Source organism: Bubalus bubalis, chromosome 19, assembly GCF_019923935.1.
Source record: "Bubalus bubalis isolate 160015118507 breed Murrah chromosome 19, NDDB_SH_1, whole genome shotgun sequence".
Taxonomy (NCBI): domain Eukaryota; kingdom Metazoa; phylum Chordata; class Mammalia; order Artiodactyla; family Bovidae; genus Bubalus; species Bubalus bubalis.
The window spans coordinates 61,677,253-61,702,288 of NC_059175.1; the positions used below are offsets into that span (position 1 = coordinate 61,677,253).

At 43.2% G+C, this 25,036-nt stretch overlaps 1 protein-coding gene across 4 annotated transcripts in view; it reads left to right on the plus strand.

Annotated features, from left to right (window-relative positions):
• CTNND2 (catenin delta 2) overlaps nucleotides 1-25,036 on the plus strand; it is a 1,127,175-nt gene that overhangs the window by 646,799 nt on the left and 455,340 nt on the right. For 3 of the 4 annotated variants that reach the window (XM_025270807.3, XM_025270808.3, XM_044932646.2), the window contains 2 exons: nucleotides 3,368-3,540; nucleotides 18,381-18,951. In XM_025270807.3, the coding sequence (XP_025126592.1) occupies nucleotides 3,368-3,540; nucleotides 18,381-18,951 (744 nt within the window). Of the gene's footprint in view, nucleotides 1-3,367; nucleotides 3,541-17,617; nucleotides 17,835-18,378; nucleotides 18,952-25,036 lie in introns of those variants that run through there. The other variant, XM_044932647.2, reaches the window with a different exon arrangement.

Consider the following 25,036-nt stretch of genomic DNA (forward strand, 5'->3'; position numbering starts at 1 on the left):
CTTCTGCCTTTCTATCTGCTGGTGGAATTTTAAGACCCAGTCTCTTCCTCCCTCCTGAACATCCCAAGAAATCCTCTTATGTTGTCCCCATCTCCCAGTGGATTCACATCATATCCTCAAGGATGCACCCTCATTTTACCTCTAACCCAAGGAAGACTTCCCTGGTGGCTCAGATGGTAAAGCGTCTGCCCACAATGTGGGAGACCCAGGTTTGATTCCTGGGTCAGGAAGATCCCCTGGAGGAGGAAATGGCAATCCACTCCAGCACTGTTGCCTGGAAAATCCCATGGACGGAGGAGCCTGATAGACCATGGGGTCGCAAAGAGTCAGACAGGACTGAGGGACTTCACTTTTACTTTCACTTTCAAGCAAGACTTCATGGGAAGTCATAAGGTTGTGAGGGAAAAAAATTATCATTTAAAGCTCCAAACTATAAATGCTTCTGAAATCTGTGAAAAATTTGAATTTTCTACCCCAGTGCACAATAATGTTAATAAAGCTAATTGAGTCAGTTATACATAAATTTTATTATAAAGAAATTAAGAATTGTCTTCTAATTTTCACCTGTTCCATATTCTTGTATATCTGTGCTCTCTAAAATTGGAGTGAATAAACGCCATTCACTTGAAGCCTAGTAATCAATGAGCAAACAATTCTAAAATGTGTGCAATGTTTCAGCTATTGTCCTGTTTTGCCCTTGCCAGGTGCTATGTCAGGGCTGTAATATTATGATATATTGCTCATTCTTGCAATTACGTTTGTCAAACTACATCTAGACTCCATGCTTGAGATGTGTGAACAAAGTAATGAGACAGAGAATCTTTGTTTGTTTTCATGGAGTATTGATCAGATGCACCACTGATTCTATAAAAGAGCAGATTTGATTATTTCATGATGTATATTTCAGGAGCACATAAATCATATTTTTAATTGAAATTGCTTCGAAAAGGGGCTTTCAATGGCCGCCTTTCTATCCTGCCTGGAGAACATTTGTAGGTTTCTAGAGATAATCTTATGAATCTCTTCAGAATTGACAAGTTTGTTTGACTTGCTAATTACATATGCAAGTAAGTTCATCAGAGCAAAGTCATACCATCTCTTTAAAAGACAAATAACCAGGACATACAGTGTTTTGGCTTTATAGACTGTTAAATTAGTTATTTGAAATTAAAGAATTTTTAAAATTGTATTGACATTTCCAAAAGTATGTGCACTCTTGTATATCTGATTTGGCTTTCATTGCCGTGGAGATGTATTGTTGGGCAGGGGGCGGGAGCAGGGGCGGTGCGTGGCCAGTTCAAAGCATTGTGTCAGGGTGGACGGTCCTGAAGGAAATAGCCAAAGAAGTCTCAGTGGGAAGCCGCCCATTGTTAGGTACAGTGCTGACCACTCCCCATAAAGGGCCTCTGTTTTTCTGCCATAGCTCACTCCCCTCCAATGAGCAGTGACCTTCAGAAGGGTAGGGACCAAGGGGAAAGCCCTTGGCTACAATTCATTGCTGTCTTCCTAGCACCCACCCCACCCTTCTAATTTTGCAGTCAGTTCCCACCTCTGCCCATCACCAATCCCTCTTCCCTTCCAAAGGCTCTACCATGTCTCAGCCTGCCCATTACCTGGGCATCAGAGACCAGCCCTTGACTCCGTCTTCATGCCTGACAGTTTCCACAGCAGCAGTGGGGAAAATATGTTCTTGGCATCCAGAATGAAACTCTGAATGTGTTCCCCATAGGTACATCGTAGCCCTGGTGATTAGCCCTATAATACCGTCAGTATGGACTAAATGACTTTTTGCAAGCTATTGCAAACTTCGCCATCTGGTATAAACAAATTTCTTGGGACTCTATTTTTGAAATTACAAGGAAAGGGATTGCAATTGTACTTTTGCTATGCCCTTCATGATGAAATTGGGACTGGATGAAAATAGTTTTATTTCCTTGCTTGACTTTTTTTCCAGAAACTGTATAGATTCCAAAATACCAAGTCTTATCTGTACTAACTAATCATCTTAGTATTCAATTTCTGATGATGAAAAAGTATTTTGCATTGTTTAGAAGTTCCATCAGGGAATTAGAGGGAAGGAGGAGGTCTTAAATGCAGAGGTTATGTGAACCGATCCTTATTAGAATAAATTGTTTTCCTGGAAAAAAAAATGGCCTATATCATGTCAAATCTGCAGTCTCATTTGAAATAAAAAGCCATGTTCTATTTTAAAAAGAAAGAAGGAACTTGAAATTTGCTGATGCCCCTTAGAAATGATACTATAGTCTAAAACAGCCAAAGAGGAAGATTAAGGATGGGATTATGAATCGAACCCAGGTCTCCAGCATTGCAAGCAGATTCTTTACCATCTGAGCCACCAAGAAAACCCATGTATATAATTACCCTCCTTCAAAAAAGGAGTGACTTTGTCCTATGGTTGAGATAACATGAGAGAACTTGAGTTGCCAAGTCCCTCACCCTCACCCAACTCACTCTACTTACCCCAGTCCCCTCTCAAACACACATACTAGAAAATAGCAATACACTTACACTCTTCTGTACTTCTTTTCATCCCCAAAGTGAGTATGAAATTTGATTAAAAAAAATTTGCTTACAAAGGAAATGGGCAAACTGTTGCAAAGATCTCATCTAAAAAGAAAGAAAATAAACCACATTTTCTTGTACGAAGTATAATTAAATAATGAGGCCAGGAATTCCTTTCTCCATCTCTTGCAGGGTCAGCCAGCTTAGCAGCACCAGTTTAAACACTGTATCTTCTCTTTGTTCTTCTGTTGTGCATGGCTGTGATGGCAAAGATAACTAGCCCTCAGAGATCATGTGAGATCAGGTTAAATTCCACATTGTATGAGAGCTATTAATATTTTACACACTGTCTACCCTTCAAGCTTTGAGTATTACATCACTATTTATACAACAGAACTTGTTGCTGATTGGAAGGTTTTGAGTGTTCAAGCATCCTATTAATACAGTAGGAGATATATTAATGCAATTAACATGTACCAAAAGGAAGACTTTTAAATTATTTCAAATGTTTCCAACATTGTCTGATCCAAAAATAAGTACTTGATTAACTAATTTGTCTTGTAAGAAATGTCTCTATGTAGGTCAGAATGAGATCATTTGGAAAAAAAAAATCTACTCTTTGGAGAACTTTTACACCACAAAAAAAAAAAAAGAAAAGAAAAGAAAAAAATCTCATTTAAGAGCTGGAGTAGAATTATATAGTCATTTTAGTTGTCAGAATTCAAAGCATAGATGGCTGGACTCATGCCTGTGTGATAATTCTAGGCTACTCTCAATAAATAATACATGTCATTTCTGCTTCACTGAGGCTGTCACTTACTGCTCTAAATGACTTTCAATGCAGGGCCCAGCCTGCTGTCCCAGAGTGCACTTCAGCTCAATTCCAAACCTGAAGGGTCCTTCCAGTATCCAGCCAGCTACCATAGCAACCAGACCCTGGCTCTGGGTGAGACAGCCCCGTCGCAGCTCCCTGCCCGCAGCACACAAGCCCGAGGTGCGGGCCAGAGTTTCAGCCAGGTACGTGCTGGGGATGGGATGCTCTGCTGTGTTGGTCCTTGGGCTCCAAGGGGTCAAGTGGGAAGCAGGGCTGTCAAATGGCTATGGTGTCCCCTCCTGCCTTTTTTACAAGTTCCCTGCAACTTTGGAGAGACGCTTTCAGTGCTGTGAGTGAAGGAAATGAATAACACAATACGATTATAGAATAACTCAAATTACAAGCATCTTTTTTGCAGGATATGTCTGTCAATTGTTCATGCTCTTTCTGCTTTATATATACTTACCTAGGTGAATATGCAAATGTGTGTCTAGTTCTATTTCTGTGTTGATTATAAATATGACATGCGTGATGAGTTTGTGAGGGTACCTGAAACACATTCTCTTTCCTTAAAAAAAAAAAGCGTGAAATTATTCTTTGGGGTTAATCATATAAAGGAACATAGTATAAATGCATCATCTCATATGCATATACAGAACTGTTCTGAAAATAATTGTGGTTGAGTTGGAATAGTTACACTTTGTCAAGTTTGATTTTGAAATGTGCCCTCAGTTGTTTCCTTAAGATGTGTACTTGCTCTTGTTGTTTTAATGCACACACTTAGCTGCAGTTAAAATCAACTCTTGGTAAAAAGAAGTGGCTACCAACCTCAATTAAAAAGTATTGTTGTAAATGTTGTGATATATACATGTGTGTGTATTTATGTATGTGTGTGTGCTACCTAATACTTTAGTTTTGATAATTTGGGGGTGCAGGCTATATTCAGTCAACCCACCAGAATTAATATACTGGAGGGCTATCTTGTTTTAAGCTACTTTATACTTATTTTTTAGTATAAAGGGATATGAGACCCTCTTAATCTCTGTGCATCATTCCTGGAATGAAGAACCCACAACTCCAAAAGTACCCCTTAAACTGACAAGTTTAATTTCATCCTTTCTGCATTTATTGGGCAGTTCCTCTTCCAGAAACCCTAGCCCAGGTACACTACCTACCCCAAGCTCCTGCAACAACCAACCCATCTCTGTCACCAATTCATTGTTATTATGCATCCGTGTATTTTCCCAAAAAAACTGAAAACCACTTGAGGGCAGGGCTATTTTCCTTTTTTAACACCATCCACATGGCCCCCAGGAAATGTCTGCTGGAAGAGAGGAGGCAAGGCCAGTTAGAATGGCATCGTGCAGTTATCCTGAGATGCTTTTTTGAGGTGATATGAACATAAATGAAGCATAAGCTGAAAAGTCTCAGTGCATTTCAATTATTAAAGTTGAATGACTGTCCCAGCTATCTGTTATCTATGATTGTCTTTTTCAGGCAGAACCTTTGCCCATCAGTGGCAGTGTAACTTCTACCTTCTTGCGATGTCAAGGTTATGTGGATAAAGTGGAATAGTAAATAAAGCATTCCACTGAGAGGGGCGCATTGCCCCATGGGAGTCCAGGGTGTGACTCCAGTTCAAAGGGTGCCCCCTTTGGATGGAGATCTGGTGGTGTGTGATGCTCAAGAAGGACACGGCCTTGAATTCATTGCATCCAGGTCCACACACACAGACTAACCCTGGACCTGTGCTACTTCCCAGCTCCTGGATCACTGCTCTTGAAAACACTGGTCTCTTCTAGTTCCCTTACAGAAATCTGATAAGACACAAGAGGGAATGTCTAAAAAATATTTTTTAATTAATTAGAAAAAAGTATTTTATATACTTTCATTTATCATATATGCAAAATAGTTCTTATTTGCGTATGTAAAAACGTTATATAATGTTTGAAGTATTGAGTGATGTTATTAGCATAGAAAATGTTATTAGATCTTTTTAGTCCCATTTTATTTTATTAAAATAAGAATTGGAAGCTATAGGATTTTTTTCTCTAGGTACAGATTTTTTTTCTTCTAAAAAGCATCCCATTCTTGAAAGGAACTCTCTTTTAAGCTTCCCATCTATACTGAACTCTCTCTGACCATGATACACTGATAGCGGTGGGATATATGTAATTTTGAATTCTTTGGGAGTAGATAAATGATTACAGACCTTTTTTAACCCTTCTGTCTATCCACACTTCTAGGTCTAACAAGCCAGAAATATTCATAAATAAGGGATAATTTATATTCAGATTAACTTATGAAAGCTCTGAATTTAGCTTTTGCCAGTTTCCTATAACTTCTAAGGCATGTAGCTTAGCTAGTAAAGCAATAAAGTTCTACCCTTCTTTTATTTTTATCTTAAACTCATTTAATACTCATGCTTAGCTTCCTCTCATAAATATTTAAGACCCCTGTAATTTGAGTTAAAAACATTAAGTCAAATGAAAAAAAATCACATTTCCCATAGCTGAGCATCATGGAAAATGAAACAATCAGTATCAAGAGAAAAATCAGTTCATTATCAGCTTAACTTGTGAGCATCTTATGCACTCAGTTCATATATAGCTCTGTGAGGACTGTTAAATCAAAGCTTTCTTACTTATAAAATCAATAGTTACCATTTACTGAGACCCGGAAGTAATCTGTTTTACATACATCCTCTTATTTAATCCCCACCACATTTACATTTTAAATTTAAATTATCATTTACATCTTAAATATGCAGAAACTCAAACTCAATGCATTTAGAGGAGTTGTCAGGCACCATTTTAAGGTAGCAGCAGTAAGAATGGGAACAGAATCTTGACTAAATTGAAGCCTAATCATTTTCAGAGAGTGTTTCATAGGTTTCCTTTTATATATTGACTGTTTCAATTAAATGTATCTACAGCTTGATCCTAGTAAGAGCTCTACACATGTAGACCAGCAATATGCTGATTTATCTTCTTCCACGTTGGAGTTCTACTTGTTGGAGTTCAATACATGGGAGTAAAACAGTAGCAGCTCAAAGGACAGATTGGGCCTCACAGTAAAAGTCTGCTTTAAAGTTTAATCAGAAACTGTAACTTGGTTGTGAAGATATCAAAGCTGTGCATTTGAAGGCATCTATCAATGTGCGTATTCAAGGTGATAACTTCAGTTAGAATCATAGGTTACTGGTTTGCACTCATTTATCTGACAGGTGGGTGGTTGCAATCTGAATATTCAAACAAGGGGGTTGTGCTAATCCACTTGGTTAACAGGATGGAGGCTACTGGTGGACTGCTGAATCCTATTTATTTTAGCAGAGCGTCAGATCTGGGTACCATGATTCACTCTCAGCTTCAGCATGCTGCGGTATGAAAGGCATGTTTTAGCGTGATTTCAAAATCATGTCAGAGAAATGCTGAACAAGTACACCAGCACTTTTACCCAGCATTTAGTGTGCTACCCTTGAAATAAGGAGGTCACGTGCCATCCCCGTAACATCTCCTTTGCTTAGCTTGTCCTGAGAATCCCTGTCTTCCAGTGGTTTCCCAGAGCCCTGTGACACATTCTTTTCAATATTCTAAATAGTGTTCAAGCTCACTTCTGCCAAGCTATATTGAATTTTAGAATATCCTGTCATCATCAAGTGCCAAAAGGGCTACAAAAGTTCAAATAATGGCTCACAGATGCCAGACCAGGTTAATAAGGTCAATAACCAAGTAACACAAAAACATTTCATTTTAGGGAACCTAAAAAAAAAAAAAGTGTAATTCTAAAGTAAAGCAAATGGTTTTCTATCTGGCTCATAAATCATGTCAGATTATAATTTCAAAGGAGTATCACAAATATTCAAAAATTCTGCTGTCAACTTTTAACCAATACTAGTTTATTCAGCATGATAGATGTTTGTGGGGTTATCATCACCAGGCTTCACATCAGGCCCTGGTGCATGGTCTGCCTTGCCCTACGGTGTCAAGCTGAGTCACAAAATTACCATAGAATTCTAGTTCTCTGGCGTGACCCTAACTGAAGTCTTTGAAGGTCATTCTCCTCAGACTCTGAGATGAATTCATAGGACTCGGCTGGAGGAGAGAGTATAAGACCCTTCCCATCAGATCCCAAGGCCTTTCTGGAAAGTCACTTGAGCTGATTCAGTTATGCTTTGCACACTGCTACATTCCACTTAGCTATCCTGCCAGCTCCCCTCCCCATCCAGGTGTGTAGACTCTCCCTCCATCGCTCCCTTCTTCCTCCAAGTCAACCTTAGCCTTCGTAGCTCCTGGTTGCTGCTAAGTCGCTTCAGTTGTGTCTGACTCTTCATGACCCCATGGACTGCAGCCTACCAGGTTCCTCCATCCATGGGATTTTCCAGGCAAGAGTACTGGAGTGGGGTGCCATTGCCTTCTCCAGCTTCTGGTAGGTGCCCCCAATCAAAATAGAGCTGTTTTTTCAGTTGCGTGTGTGTGTGTGTGTGTGTGTGTGTGTATATGCAATTTATTCCCTAACACACAGGTCCCTCCCTCCCCCGAGTTCCTCACTGGCTGAGTACTACGGGATGTACAGTCTTCCCCAAGGTCACCTAAGTTTCATTATTTCCTCATAGGGTATCCTTCTTTCTCCCTTTCCAACCTACATCCGCATTTTTCAACAGAGACTTTCTTGCTGGTTTATCACTTCCTCCAACATCCTGTTTGCCTAGGGACACTCCCAGTGCGTGAACTGTGTCTCTCCTGCAAGTCGTTAGGCAAGTTTAGAGCCAGGGCATAGGCACTGGGAGGAGTCCTGTCTCTTTAGGACGCAGTCTGGCCTCCCCCCTCAACCCTAACTTTATCTAAAGAGCCCAGGCCTCAACTTTGTCACATCCGCAAGTTTAGCTGTTAGTACTTTTCCACTCGGCCTTAGCTACTGTGTCTCGAAAATGGGCCACTTCACGTTTTCTATTTCTTACAGTAGTCTCATCAAGTATTTCATTCCTCAGAGTGACAAAAGAAGCAAGAAACACTGCGTATACACCTGTACACAGAACACTGGTAAAGAAGTACAGGAACCGGAAGATTTTAAAACCACTTTCATCTTGTCCAGCAGAACTAAAGTGAGCCTGTGCACCTTATAATTGTAGAAAATGCCTGCTTCCTGCAGGAGATTAAGAATTGCATGATTGTTACATAAAAATCATACTCGAACAATGGTAGATACACTAGAAAAAGAAGTAAGCTTTTTGAGAAGCAAATGACCATTTTTTTTGATCTGGCCTGTCTATTTAATGTGGCACTGACTTTTAAGTCTTAAAAGTTCTCATGTGCACTATATCATAATAATAAATACACCATCTGCTCACTTCTGCCAGAAGTCAATGAGTTTTGAACATTGCTTATTGGTGCACCTTCATGCTAGGTGGATGTGAAGGTCAAGGGGATGGAGAACTCTGGATGGCGGTGGGATGGACACAGGGACATGTGTGGTCCCAAGGAGGACCCAACCTTCCAATGAACACTTGCATCTTGATTGCTGAATGCAAAAAGTCACACAGATGCCTAGTTTGACGTCATTCCAGTTTGCTGAAATAGGAAAGAAGTTGTTGCTGGGTGGCACCTGTAAAGAGAAAAGTCACTAAAAAACTTGGAAAACACAAAATTGCTGAGATGTCTTTAGTGTAGAATGTATATATTTATACTGCATTTACAGGAGAAATCATGTCATTTTGTACACTTTGTCTGGCATATCTGTGGGAAACTCGCACTTTGTTTGTAAAAGCACTTTCAGATAATTAGGTGTTGGAAATCCTTTCTCAGTGCTCTGCTTTAAATTTTACCCATTTTCTTTTTCCAGTAGAAATATATTTAATCTGGTTTCAATAGCTGAAGCATTTCTCATTGTGGGCAGTGTGTGTATGTGATTTACTATAACATTTCTTCTTCTGTGCAAATGTTTGTGTTATTAAAGTTATACTAAATGAGCCTCTTGCTGAAATAAAAGTTTTACAGAGTGTATTTTTGCCAAGGCTCATGTTTCATAGAAAGAGTTGCCATCAAAGAGTCCCTCTTAAAGATAAATTTGTATGAGACTCATGTCATTGCTTTAATTTTTTCTTCTCTATTTTCTTTCTTCTTGGTTGTTGTTGTTCATTCACTAAATTGTGTCTGATTCTTTGCGGCCCCATGGACTGCAGCACACCAGGCTTCCCTGTCCTTCACTATCTCCAGGAGCTTGCTCAAACTCATGTCCATTGAGTTGGTGATGCCATCCAACTATATCATCCTTTGTCACCCCATTCTACTTAGTAGACCATAGTACTGGCCACATGAAATACTTTTGAGAATATTTATTGCTAGTGACCCTAATCATACTTTGATTAAAGTGAGGTTGGAGAGAAGGAAAAACCAGTACCTAGGGTACAAAAGTCTGTACTTTGCTGTTTGTATGAGTGGCTTAGGGGCCCTGGGGCAGTGGGTCCACTTTGCTGTTGTTGTTCAGTCACTAAATTGTGTCCAATTCTTTGTGACCCCAGGGACTGCAACATGCCAGGCTTCCCTGTCCTTCACTATTTCCTGGAGTTTGTTTAAACTCATGTCCATTGAGTTGGTGATGTTGTCTAACCATCTCATCCTCTGCTGCCCCTTCTCCTTTTGCCGTCAGTCTTTGCCAGCATCATGTCTTTTCCAGTGAGTCAGCTCTTCGCATCAGGTGGCGAAGTAGTGGAGTTTCAGCTTCAGCATCAGTCCTACCAATGAGTATTCAGGGCTGATTTCCTTTAGCATTGACTGGTTTGATCTCCTTGCAGTCCAAGGGATTCTCAAGAGTCTTCTCCAACACCAGAGTTCGAAAGCATCAATTCATCGGCACTCAGCCTTTTTTATGGCCCAACTCTCACATCTGTACATGACTACTGGAAAAAACCATAGATTTGACTAGATGGATCTTTGTTGGCAAAGTAATGTCTCTGCTTTTTAATATGCTGTCTAGGTCTGTCCTAGCTTTCCTTCCAAGGAACAATTGTCTTAATTTCATGGCTGCAATTACTGTCAGCAGTGATTTTGGAGCCCTGGAAAGTAAAATCTGTCACTGTTTCCACTTTTCCCCCTTCTGTTTGCCATGAGGTGATGGGACCGGATGCCGTGATCTTTGTTTTTCTAATGTTGAGTTTTAAGCCAGCTTTTCCTTGCTTCCTCCCAGTGGTAATGACTTCAGGGATGGCGTGTGGACTCCCCACAGGAGCCGTCTCTTCATTTTATGTTTCATATGAGTTTTTACCTAAAGAAGTGCTACTCAAAGGAATTGCTAGACAAGGCACTTGATGATTTTATTTGGCCATTTCTGAAATCAGATCTTTTTCACAGAACCAGGATTTTCTATCTTGGGAATTATTTAAAGAGAGGCCTTTCTTCTGACGACAGTTTCAAAAGAGAAGTTATTGAGATTTGGGGAGCCGTGATGGTAGTGTTCAAGCAAATTGATTTTCTCCCAGAGACTCAAAGGCACAAAACTTACTTTGTGGGTGTAGATTCCTTTTAGTGGCATATTACAGGCATATTTCATCTAAGACATTGGCATTTTAGAGTTGGTGCTTTCTTCTTGTTTCCAAGTTGTGAGAGTAAATGGCTTTGTCCATAGTCCTATATAAGCCTGGAGCTCTGCACCAACTTACCCTAATGAGTTCAGTACCTTCTCAGACATGTTAATCAGGAGTATGTAGCTGATATTACAAAATCATGTTACCAGATCCTCTGGTTTGGCAATGGATTTCTTCAAAGATGTACACAAAGATGTACACCATAAAGTCACGTACACTGTTTTTTACTTTCAAAAGTTATTCAGGCTTCTTTGCTCATCGAAAGAATGTTCCCCTGTCATTGATGTTATTTTTCTCATCATTTATTCCTCTCTGCATTGCACTCCTTCAAACACTAGCCAGACCTCTTCCCACCAAACTCACTGCTACATTCCCACGTTTGGGCTCTTCTGTGGCCCTGGCCTGATGCCTCATCCTTATTTCCCTCTCCCTCTCTGCCTCTTGTGACGCTGATTTTGTCCTAGAGCACCACTCTGGGCAGTGACCTCCATCCCCACAACCGGGGTCACCTCCAGAGGAGAGAAACCCTGAGATGACTTATTAGGTTCACGAGTGTGAGGGGGATGCCAGGAAGACGAACAGTGATGAATACAGAGTGCTGATCGCTAGTCATTAGGCTCCCGTCTGTGAAGCCACAGAACACAGGTTCCAGCTTCCCATTGCTGACATCTCTGACCCAGCTGCCTAGCATTCTGGGCAGACATTCCTCATGACCCAGAGTTAGGGGCCTCGCTGACGTTTCCAGGAAACTTGGCAGGTCTAAATGCATCTTCACAAGGACTGCTTGTAAATCACGGGTCTGCTTTATAAAATGTGGTTTTGCTTGGTGATACTGCTTACTCATGATCTGAAGTCAAGATTCCTTGCAGAGTTCAGGCTGTCAAGTCCCTCATGAACTGGCTGTAAGCACTGGGTCTTTGTTTTGTTTTTTTGCACATGGCCAAATCCCCAGAGAATGGGGCTTAAATAAGTTTCCAAGTTTGGAGAACTTTTCCCCCTCATCGCCCTTATGCCATCTCTGCTGCTTTTATAGAAAATACAACCTGGAAAGGTCAATAGACATCTATGTGGGTGTTAAGGTCTATGCCATATTCTGGCCCAAGAACGCCATGTTTAGGGGATTGGAACTTCCCAATAAAAAACAGTGTAATTGTGAGCCAGACAGTATTCTGAAACAAAAATTTTAGTTTTTTGTTTTTTTTTTTTATCTCCAAAAGAATGTCAAGATAAAATTATTCCATGTAGGAAGGACTGCAGAGAGAATTTCAAGAGAAAATTTCATATTTTTACATGGAATATAATAGGCTTTTCTTAATGGATTATTGAATTAATGAGTAAATTACTGCATGGAACTTGACTACTTTTAGTTAATGGGAATAATGTATATATTGCCTAAGTTCCTACTTCAATATTCTTCCTACTACACTTTGAAAATACATTCTCTCCTTAAACACTTTTGTAAAATAGGCATAAATCCACTACATAATTACACAGTAGGGTCCAGCATACCACATGTAGACAAATCACAACTGTAGTATATCCTAAATCTGACCCACCTGACACTCATATGTAAACTATAAAGTAGATGAAATACTTCATCTTATAAAAGAACTTTGATGAGTTACATGTATCGTTCATGTCTCATTAAAAAAGAAATACAGACACAATCTTTTTTTTCCCTTGCAGTACAATCTACATAAAATGTCCATAGAAATTAGAAGTAACATCTTATTTTTCTCTTGATCATTTTTCCATAATGGGAAGCAAGAAAGGAGCAACAAGCAATTTAACGTACACAGGACTCTGCCTATGGGAAATATTTAATCAGAGCATCTACTTAAAAATGTTCCGCTTCCTTGTCAATTCCACATAGATGGGTTCCCCACTTTGGAGGGATGGAAAAGGCAATTAAAATAGCCCTTTGCTTTGAGACTGATTCAGACTGATGGGAGTGGACAATCCCAGTTGGAACTGCCCTGGCCAGTTATACATACTGTGCGATCCAGGACAATATTTGGGCTCCATCTTCTTACAATATTTCCAAAAATTCTTATGTCACCATTTATTAAGGATCTCATCATCAATATAAAAAATTTTCAGTGCACATCACTTGTACACACACATTTCCAAATATTATAGTAGGATGTAGTGGTCATTAGTGTTTTATTTATTTATTTTTGATTTACAGTTTTGTTTATAGTGCTAACACATGTTTCATGGGGAATTGAGCTTCCATGACAGCAAAGTAGATGAAATTCTCTGTGTGTTGAAATGTCCTTATTTTTAATCCAGTGACCTAGCCCATAATAAACCATCCTATGAATTGTATAGCTGTCTTAAAATGTATCCCTAAGAGTTGCTAAAAAGAAATTACATAATGGAACAAAACATAAACACAAGAGTGGAGACAAACTCCTAAAAGATTACTGTTCTGTCCAACCGATGCTAAAAAACAGATTTTTCTCTTTAACCAAAGAACCATTCTTAGGCACTTATTCTTGTGTAGGCTAATGTAATGGAGTATAATACCCCCAGATTATTTATTAAAAACTGCAGAGGGCCTTATATAGCTGTGCAATCCAGAAAAGTAGCCACTAGACACATCTGACTATTTAAATTTAAATTAATTCAAAGTAAATATATGTTAAAATCCAGTGCATGTGTCTAGAGCCCATGCATCTATTGGCTACCATATTGGACAGTACAGATATAGAACATTTTCAACATAGACGATAAGTATCTTAAAATGTATATGCAATTTTATTGTTTTATTGTGCTTAGTCGCTCAGTCATGTCTAACTCTTTGTGACCCCATGGACCATAGCCTGCCAGGCTCCTCTGTCCGTGGGGATTCTCCAGGCAGGAATATTGGAGTGGGTTTCCATGCCCTCCTCCAGGGGACCTTCCCAACCCAGGGATCGAACCCAGGTTTCCTGCATTGCAGGCAGATTCTTTACCATCTGAGACATGAAGGAAGCCCCAAATTTAAATTAATTCAAATTAAATGTAAGTTAAAATCCAGTGCATGTGTCTAGGGCCCAGGTGTGTACTGGCTACCATATTGGACAGTACAGATATAGAACATTTCCAGCATAGACAATAACCAACTTAAAATGCATATGCAATTTTATTGTTTATGATGTTTTGCTTATTAAAAAGCTTACTGGCACAATTTCACCAAGAGAGATCCTACAATATTTTAAAAGGTTTTTGAATTGCTGCTGTAGCTTGTCAACATACCTAGAAATACTGTGGCTGTTCTTAAAACTTTTACAGATTTGAGAGCCATTTAAGAAACCTTATGAATAAGATTCAGCAGAGTTAGCACTTTTCCAACTGGAAGTTCCAACATATTAAAAGGAGAAATAAAGTATTTTCACAATTTATTCAAGGTTTCCTTAGGATCCATGTTATTCTAATACTTAAATACTAGAATGTTACACGATGTTGTTTTAATTTATATTAGTATACTTTAGTATTTATTTTATTGAAAGCTATGCTACTGAGGAAGGCTTCCCTGGTAGCTCAAACAATAAAGAATCCTCCTCTCAATGCAGGAGATGCAGGTTCGATTCCTTAGTCAGAAACATCCCCTGGAGAAGGAAATGGCAACCCACTAAAGCTTTCTTGCCTGGGAATGCCATGGACAGAGGAGCCTGGCAGGCTACAGTCCATGGGGTCACAATGAGTCAGACACGACTTAGCAACTAAATCACAATGATGCTACTGAGGGAGAAGGTATTTCTTTGTCACATAGGGTTATTAATGTTATAAATCCAAGACATAACAAAAAGAATTTGTTCTCTTGTAAGCAGGGGACTCTCTGGGACCCTCAAGGCTCTTTCTTGTGAGCAAGGACCCTCGGGGTTCTTTCTCCTCCACATGCCCCTGTGAGAAAAGTTCCCAGAAATTCCCCTCAGAGGCTTTTCTGTCCCTTGCCAGCTGGGTTCTGCACAGCAGAATGTTGTTTGGGCCCCAGGAGAGCTTCCAAAGAAAAGTAAAGAAAGATGGTCACTCTCCGCAGTTTAGCAGTAATTCTCAGACTGACAGCATCTTCCAGGAGATTGTTAGAAACACAGACCCTGAGGCCCACTTCAGAGCCCTGAATCAGAATCTGTTCTAGATCAGAGGCTTGCACACTTTAAACAAGCATTGTGGTCACCCTGAGAACGTGATAAAAGGCAGATCCCGGGGCCCCTCTCCCAGAGTTTCCCACTCCGTAAAGATGGGGTGATGCAGGTGCTGCTTCTGATTGATCCGGTTGATGGATCAGGGACCACACTTGGAAAACCACTGCTCTGGGGCTGGCTCGTTCTCATATTCGATTCTACACTGGAATCTCCTGGTGAGCTTCTCCAAAGCCTGATGCTTGAGTCCCACTTCCAGAGTCTCTGAATTAAATGGCTAGTGGATACAGCCTGAGTACTGAGTTGTTTTCGCTTTTGTTTTCAAAAGCTTTCCCAACAATTATAATATGCAGCTAGGTCTGAGAAACACAGGCTATGTATTTCATGCTCAGAACTTCTGGGAGGGAAACACAACTGGATTTGAGCAATCCCCTCCACCCCCACCCAATGATTCTGGATGATTCTAGACTGTATCTCTGGGATCCAGGTGAGCACACCAGCTGTGCAGAGCTTCTCCACCATGGAATCCCTCAGGTCAAAGCCTCGGGACCAGCTTTGTTAACCATTCCTTCATTTATCCCACAAACATTTATGGTATCTCTGCTATGAATCTTTCTTGTTCTAGTTACTTCTTTGTTCATCACTGAAAAAATCATGGAGCTTACATTTTACTTTCATTCTTGCTGCTGCTGCTGCTAAGTCGCTTCAGTCATGTCCGACTCTGTGCGACACCATAGACAGCAGCCCACCAGGCTCCCCCGTCCCTGGGATTCTCCAGGCAAGAACACTGGAGTGGGTTGCCATTTCCTTCTGCAATGCATGAAAGTGAAAAAATAAAGTGAAGTCGCTCAGTCGTGTCTGACTCCTAGTGACCCCATGGACTGCAGCCCATCAGGCCCCTCTGTCCATGGGATTTGCCAGGCAAGAGTACTGGAGTGGGTTGCCATTGCCTTCTCTGTTCATTCTTAGTGAAAGTGAAAATAATTACGTTGTCATGCTGAAGAAAAACCAGAACTGGAAAGTAGTTACAGCAATAAATATAAATTCTATTTGGAAAAAAAATTTAAAGTATTGCAATAGGGGGAAGAGACTTCATTTTAGAAGTAGGCTCAATGTCGAAAACAAGGAAAAGGAGGAATTTCGACCTCTGGGTTGGGAAGATTCCGTGGAGGAGGGAATGGCAACCCACTCCAGTATCCTTGCCTGGGAAATCCCATGGACAGAGGAACCTGGTGGGCTACAGTCCATGGGGTCACAAAAGAGTCGGACACAACGCAGTGACTAAACAACAGCACAGCCAGGGGGCAGGTTGCAGGTCAGCAGATGGATAATTACTACGAGGAAATGTCAGGGGGAAGGGTATTCTGGCTAAACTGACTTAGAAGGATTCTTGCTAGAACTGGACAATGCAGAGCCATGATGAGAAGAGAGTTCAGAGGTACCCAACCACAACTTGGTCAAGAAGAGAAACTTTGTCAGTGGATTGATACATGCACATACAGACAAATATATAACACATATACATCATTTATAAATGCACACACATACCCACATATGCGATATATTCATGTGTAAATAAATGTGCCCCCCACACACACACACACCCCTCACACAGACTGTTTTCACACACACACCCCTCACACAGACTGTTTTTTAACAGACTCTGCTTCTGCTGCTAAATCACTTCAGTCGTGTCCGACTCTGTGTGACCCCATAGACAGCAGCCCACCAGGCTCCCCCGTCCCTGGGATTCTCCAGGCAAGAACATTGGAGTAGGTTGCCATTTCCTTCTCCAATGCATGAAAGTGAAAAGTGAAAGTGAAGTTGCTCAGTCGTGTCCGACCCTCAGCAACCCTATGGACTGCAGCCTACCAGGCTCCTCTGTCCATGGGATTTTCCAGGCAGGAGTACTGGAGTGGGATGCCATTGCCTTCTCCTCTAGGACACTCTTAATAGAGGATTTTGATGTTGCTCAATTAAGAGCTTCATTTGAAACTGACACTCTAGATAAAATTCGGAACATGGCATTGTGTGCAGATGGAAGTGCCCAGTCTGCTACTTGCCAGTTGCCATTCCAAAGCTGGTGGAGAGGCAAAACTGAAACTTTTAATAACGGAAAACATCTGTTCAGTGTCTTTCCCCCTCATCCCTCCATCTCACGCGGGTCCTCCTCCCCACCTGTTTCCCACCCCTAATTTCAAACACTGCGTTCCCCGCTTTCTCTCTTTCTGTGGACAGTCCTACCTCCTGTTCACACAGGCCTGCTCTCAAAAACTTTTCTGCTCCTCCGGGAAAGCCTGGAAGATCCCAGAGGTGCGGCCCAGAAGTGGTTGACAATGTAGTGTTTTCATTCGAATGCAAATTTGTCTCTGGACCGGATTCAAGGAAAGTGCTTTCCCCTCTAACTGTCTCTCCAGCTCCACCCCGACCCTTGTTGTCTTTTGTGTTCTTGTAAATAAATGAGAGGCGATTGGCTTTCAGTGTGAAGACACAGCTGCAGGGGGCTCTTAAAAGAGAGCTGGAGAGAGAGAGATGCTAAAAGATTTGGAGCCTGGCGTTAAAATCTAGAAAAGGGAGGCTTTTTTTTTTTTTTTTTTTTTAAGTCTGTCCATTTACAATCGCTCTGCTTCCTCTGGACATGCTTTTTGTAAAGCCTGAAAGCCCAAGCATATTTATTCCGACTTCATTATCTCCCCCTCCTTTTAACTTATCCACAAAGAAGAGTCAACAGGAAAATGACAACAGAATAAACTCCACGAAGTTATGTTTATTTCTTACGGTTCTCCAGATAAGTATGCGACTTGGTCATTCTCAGTAGAGAGTGTATCCGGTGAAATGCCGTGTGCGGGTCGGGGGGCGTTAGCTGGGTGGGGGAGTGGGGGTGGGGAGAGAAGGCTGAACGCCTGAATTTCTCAAAGGAACAGACCCTGGTTGTCTTCAAGTAACCTGCTGAGTGGCCTTTTCAAAGCTTCCGGGGACTAAAATGCGATGCCTCTGCCCTTCCAGAAACCTCTGAGATGTATAAGCAGCATCCTTGTCCCACTTGTCGGAGGGGGTCCCCCATCCCATCCCCTGGTCAGCCGCCCTTTGCTCCCCGGTTTTTTCCTCTTTTTTTGGTGAGGGAAGATGAGCTCCCCTCCCGAGAGGCTCGAGGGGCGCCCGCGTCTCCTCCCGGCCCCCCGCACCCCCCACGCCGTGCGGCTCGGCTTCCCCGGTTCCGCGCGCCCCGAGCCGCCCCGGGGGTCGCCGGGGCCGGGCGGCTCGGGGCGCGCTGGGAGGCTCCCTCCGCCTCCCGCTGGCTAAGAGCGCGTGTTCTCTGCTCTCCCGCGCACAGGGCACCACCAGCCGCGCGGGGCACCTGGCGGGGCCGGAGCCCGCGCCGCCGCCGCCGCCGCCGCCGCCGCGGGAGCCGTTCGCACCCAGCCTGGGCAGCGCCTTCCACCTGCCCGACGCGCAGCCCGCCGCCGCCGCCGCCGCGCTCTACTACTCGAGCTCCACGCTGCCCGCGCCCCCGCGCGGGGGCTCCCCGCTGGCCGCGCCCCAGGGCGGCTCGCCCACCAAGCTGCAGCGCGGAGGCTCGGCCCCCGAGGGCGCCGCCTACGCCGCGCCGCCGCGCGGCTCCTCGCCCAAGCAGTCGCCCAGCCGCCTGGCCAAGTCCTACAGCACCAGCTCGCCCATCAACATCGTCGTGTCCTCGGCCGGCCTGTCCCCGATCCGCGTGACCTCGCCCCCCACCGTGCAGTCCACCATCTCCTCCTCGCCCATCCACCAGCTGAGCTCCACCATCGGCACGTACGCCACCCTGTCGCCCACCAAGCGCCTGGTCCACGCGTCCGAGCCGTACGGCAAGCACTCACAGGAGCTGTATGCCACGGCCACCCTCCAGAGGCCGGGCAGCCTGGCAGGTAAAGGGCTCGCCGCTCGCCGCTCGGCACCCCCACACCCGGGGAGGTGCGGGGGGCCAACTGGGCGCGCGGTGGGGGACCCTGCGGGAGGCAGGCAGACGTTGGTTTGGAGCAGACTCGGGCTGGGCTTGTTGGTGGGCAGGTGTTTAGCATCCTGTGAAGGTAAGGGAAGCGGAGGGCGTCCCTAGACAGGCTGTTAACTAGCATCTGAACTCAAATCTACCGGTTGCTTCTGTTTGGAAGTCATGCATTCTCGCAAACTCGAGTGTTTTCTTTCTGTCTCTCCGTCTCCCCTCTCTCGCTCTCTCTGTCCCTTCCACCCCGCCTCCAATCTGCAGATATCCATCCTTTAAGTCACATTTAATAAGCAATCACAAAGACCTGTTGAATGTATCCAGAAAAAAAGAGCACAGAGAATAAAAACGACAGTGTTTCCATGGTCACCTGTAGTTCTCTGCATTGAGCTGCAGGAAAAAAGTAAGGAGTTTTCCTACCTAGAGAGCAGACATTCAACTTCCAAAGATTTCAATAGTCGTGGAAAAGTTACCTGTGATGAATTGCCTGGAATTTTTACTACTTTGTAGTGGCTTGAAATGATTATGTTTTGTCTAAGTGTAGTTACTGAGAAAATGAAAGGAACTTCCAGACCTGCCATTGAGATTGCGTAGATCCCAACAATGGGGAAAAAGTAACCAGTGATGGAAGTCTCTTGAGTGTGTTGCCTGTTTATTAGGAGGGATGGAGTGGGGAGATTGGGCTTAACGGGTTTTGGGGATGAAACCTGCTTTTCCTTGCCAGTTTGGAGGAGGTGACATTTCTGTGGTCCTTACACCCATCAAAGACCAGGCTGAGCTGGGGATTCGCTGCTGGTTAACACCATATGTTCAGCTTAAACAAGACACTGTGATTGAAAGACTAATGTTTTGTCTCCTAAAACACCTGACAACAACCCCAGATTTATTGTTGATTTTTTTTAACCTCTTCTGAAAGTATTTGGTAATTGTGTCACTCTAGTAACAGATGCTGCTCTCATATGTTCCCCTTCTTGACATAAATGGATGCCTGTGAAGATAAATAGGATAAAGAAAAGGAACTTGTTGCATACAGAAGGCAGGTGTCCAAGGGCTTTTTAAATTCACACAGTAATCGCCGGTATGGACTGGTCTGGCGTAACAGGACGCAGGCAGGAATTCTGCTGCCCCCAAATTCTGCTAGGTATGCTTCTTCTCTCCCGCACTTCTCTCACGCACTTCTTCTCTCACGCACTTCTTCTCTCACTCACTCCTTCTCTCACTTTAATAGAATTTTGGAAGTAGCACTCATGATGTCAACCTAGTGCCAGTGTTCAAATGCCTGTTATGTAGGCAGGGACTCAAGAGTGGCAGTCTGGTTGGAAGAGGGGCCTAGGAGAGACCTATAGGGAAACGTAGTTTAGGTAAGTTTGGAAACTTTGTTTTAGAAGTTTGCAAAATAAGTTTCTAGATCCTGGCAAGGAGTGGGGACCTGGGGAGCATGTGGGAGACTCAGGCCCTTGGAACCTCTTCCCAGCCACCAGAGAGAAGAGGCAGCTGAGTCCTAGAGGGTCCCAGGGATTTGTCAAAATCCCATCTGTTCCCTGCAGAGACTCGAGGAAAGAAACCAGGATCCTTAACTTCAGTCTCTTTCTCCCAGTGATCAGACATGCTAAACTTGGGTGGGTTCCACTCAATCACATTACGAAAAATAGGGAGTGTGTGGCTGGTGGAGAGGTGGTGGGGTCAGGGGGGTTGGAGTTCGGGAAGGTGCGATGGGGCGGGATGAGATCCTGACTGCTCCTAATGTCACTGAATGTAGTGCTGGGCTGTGCTTAGTCGCTCAGTCGTGTCCGACTCTTTGCAACACCACAGACCCCCACCCCACCCACCCAGGGTCCTCTGTCCATGGGATTCTCCAGGCAGGAGTACTGGAGTGGGTTGTATGCCCTCCTCCAGGGGATCTTCCTAACACAGGGATCCAACCCAGGTCTCCCGCTTTGCAGGTGGATTCTTTACCAACTGAGCCACCAAGGAAACCAAGGGAGAGGCTTTAAAAGTGTATGGGCTTCTTCCCAGGTGGAGCTAATGGTTAAGAACCCACCCACCAATGCAGGAGACATGAGACATGGGTTCAGTCCCCGGGTAAGGAAGATCCCCTGTAGCAGGGCATGGTAACCCACTCCAGTATTCTTGCCTGGAGAATCCCATGGACAGAGGAACCTGGTAGGCCACAGTCCATAGGGTTGCAAAGAATCAGACATGACTGTTGTGACTTTGTATGTATGTAAGTGTTAAGGAGATCGTTTATACTCTGATATCTGGAGTCAATGTTTCTGAGGATATGATGTGTGTGTGTGAGAGAGAAAGAGTGTAAGGAGTCTTTGTCCAGAAATAAGGACCTTCAGGTGCTCATCACAAGCCCATGTGCCTTCACTTCCCTCTTCATTTCCATCCCTTCCTCACATTGTCTCACCAGATTTCATTTTTTGCTCCCTGGTGGAAAAAGAATCAACATGCCACTGATGGTTCTTGATTTTTGAGCTACAAGAAGCACTTTTAATGTTTGAGTTACTTTGTTTCAAATGCATACTTTTAAATATTCATTTGAAGACTTTTTTCAAGCAAATTGCTGCTGGTGGTTTTTGAGTTTCAAATTATTCTATAACTCTGCATAAATACTTGGGTTGCATGATATCATTGGCCTTATTTAGAATTTAGCAAAGTATGGCCCATGAAAGGTGTGGGGACCGATTCTGACAACTGTGAGAACTCGGGAGCATTGGCGCTTTTGGACTCTGTACCTGAACGTGTGTGCTTGATACTGTTCCAGGCATCATAAAGTTTGGAGCCACCTGGTTTGCCAATTGAAAGTGCAGTTAGAAGTCAAGCTTGAAAAAGAGCTTTTGCATTTTCAGGGTTGTGACTTTGGAGATTTGTCACTGATGACTAGGAAGTGTGAACACTGAGATAGATAGTGATTTTCATTGTTGAATATATTAGTCCCTTTAATTATTTGTTAAACACCTCTTATATACTGGCACTGATTTGGACCCTAGGGAAACAGAATTGATCGATATGAACCAAAATCCCTGGCCTCGTTTCAGCTGCAGAAGATAGAAAATCACAGGCATTTGTAGCAGAGTGACCAGGGAAAGCTCTAATGAGAAGGTGACTTTTGAGTCAATTATGAAGGCGGTGAGGATACTGGCCATATTAATACCCAGCAGAAGGGCATTCTGAGCAGAAGGCACAGTGAGTTCAAAAGCTGGAAAATGGACGTATGTCTGATAGATTTGCAGAATGGCAAGGACACCAGTGAGGGTGTGTCAGAGAGAAAGAGGGCAAAGAAATGACACAGACGCTAGTGAAGTGACCAGCAAGGTGGGGGTGGATGCTCAGATCAGGGGAGGCCTCAAGATTTGGGGATGCTGACTACACCCCTATCCTTGGGAACTGTTGAGGATTTGAGCACAGGAGTGACACAGTGTGACTTAGTCTATAACAGAATATGCTGTAGAGGATCAAGGGCAAAACCAGGAGGACAAGTTGGGAGGTCCCTGCAGTAAGGTAAGCAAGAGATGATGATGGCTTGGGGGCCAGCATGGAAGCATTGGAGGCTGTGAGGAGTCATGTAGTCCTAGGTGTGTAGATAGAGCCCAGCTGACCAGATTGTCTCCTGGACTAGGTGATGATGGTAAGAGAAAGGACTCAAGGATTCCTCCAACTCAAAAACCAGAAGAATGGAATCAACCACTGACTGAGATGGGACAGGATGCAGAAGCATCTGGTTGGGTTTGGAAGCAGTGGCTTGGAGATGGGACATCTGTCTATCAGAAGGCACGTGTGAAGTAGACAGGTGAATACACAAGTTGGATTTCAGGGAAAAGCCCAGGCTAGAGATAAAAAATTAGGGAGAAACAGTTCAGTTCAGTTCAGTTGCTCAGTCGTGTCGGACTCTTTGTGACCCCATGAATCGCAGCACGCCAGGCCTCCCTGTCCATCACCAACTCCCGGAGTTCACTCAGACTCGTGCATCGAGTCAGTGATGGCATCCAGCCATCTCATCTTCTGTCGTCCCCTTCTCCTCCTGCCCCCAATCCCTCCCAGCATCAGAGTCTTTTCCAATGAGTCAACTCTTCGCATGAGGTGGCCAAAGTATTGGAGTTTCAGCTTCAGCATTATTCCCTCCAAAGAAATCCCAGGGCTGATCTCCTTCAGAATGGACTGGTTGGATCTCCTTGCAGTCCAAGGGACTCTCAAGAGTCTTCTCCAACACCACAATTCAAAAGCATCAATTCTTCAGCGCTCAGCCTTCTTCACAGTCCAATTCTCACATCCATACATGGCCACTGGAAAAACCATAGCCTTGACTAGATGGACCTCTGTCGGCAAAGTAATGTCTCTGCTTTTGAATATGCTGTCTAGGTTGGTCATAACTTTCCTTCCAAGGAGTAAGCATCTTTTAATTTCATGGCCGCAGTCACCATCTGCAGTGATTTTGGAGCCCAAAAAAATAAAGTCTGACATTGTTTCCCCATCTATTTCCCATGAAGTGATGTGACCAGATGCCATGATCTTCATTTTAAGGAGTACGTCAAGGCTGTATATTGTCACCCTGCTTATTTAACTTATATGCAGAGTACATCATGAGAAACGCTGGGCTGGAAGAAGCACAAGCTGGAATCAAGATTGCCGGGAGAAATATCAATAACCTCAGATATGCAGATGACACCACCCTTTTGGCAGAAAGTGAAGAGGAACTCAAAAGCCTCTTGATGAAAGGGAGACACAAGTAGATGGTATTTGAGACTGAGAATCTTAAAGGAGTTTCTACATCGGAAGTAAGTTTAGAGAGAACAGGTCCACAGGCTGAGCCCGGATGGCTCCCACAAGTGCAGAAGTCTAGGAGTAGAGCAGGAACCCAAGCAAAAGAAAGAGATAAGCCAGAAGTGTAGGTCAGTGTCACTTCTTAGGTGCCAAGAGAAGCCCGTGTCTCTTGTCGTTTCCCACAGCTTTCTGAGGTCAGTGTGATTTTCACCTCCATTGTACAGGTTTGAAAACTGAGGCGCATCATCAATGATAAATCCCTTACCCAGAGTCACCTTGGCTGGAAGTGACAGGGATGCAGTCTGAACCTCCATCACTATCACTTTGAATCCAGCAGCTCTATAGTCTTCAATACACATGATATATGGTGGTGGTTGTTCATTTGCTAAGTCTTGTCTGATTCTTTGCAACCCTGTGGACTGCAGCACATCAGGCTTCCCTGTCCTTCACTGTCTCCCAGAGTTTGCACAAACTCAGGGCCATTGAGTCAGTTATGCCATCCAACCATCTCATCCTCTATCCTGCCTCCCTTCTCCTCCTGCCCTCAATCTTTCCCAGGATTAGGGTCTTTTACAATGAGTTAGCTCTTCACATCGGGTGGCCCAAGTATTGGAGGTTAGAGGTATTGCATGTTATTGAAGAAAGACACCAAGGACATAGAAATACCATACAAGTTTTCAACTTATTTAAATGACTAGTGATTTTGAAGAAGCAGAAATATCTCAAAAATGTGTCAACATCCTGTTGACTATGACTACAGTACCAATTTTTGTTCAATTCTGTACAGCAGATACCAGAATCCTTTCATTTTCTGGTTTAGAGCAAAATTAATCCTGTTAAAAATAGAAATCTGAGTTGTAAATACATATTAAAGTTAAGTCAAACATCAGAAACTTATTTTTAGGTAAAAATGAAATGGATTAAATGAAGATTCTTAGCCAATGATTGTCATCAAAACTGACCTAATAGGGAGAGGAATTTGTCCAGGCTTGTCCCTCCTGTACCCCCGCCAAAGAGACATCAAATTCACTATTTAGAGGGGATCACACACTGTAAACCTCACATTCTACATTCTTGGAGATCTGATTCATTCCCTGATTTGTTAATACTTTCAGGTGCACCTGTTATAAGAAAGAAAAAAATGCCTAATCCTATTTAAAAGCTTTGCAGTCTCTGCTGTCAGTTTTCTCAGAGGAAACCTGAGGTCTCCTCAGGTAATAAGCAAGTTTGTTTATCACATGGTG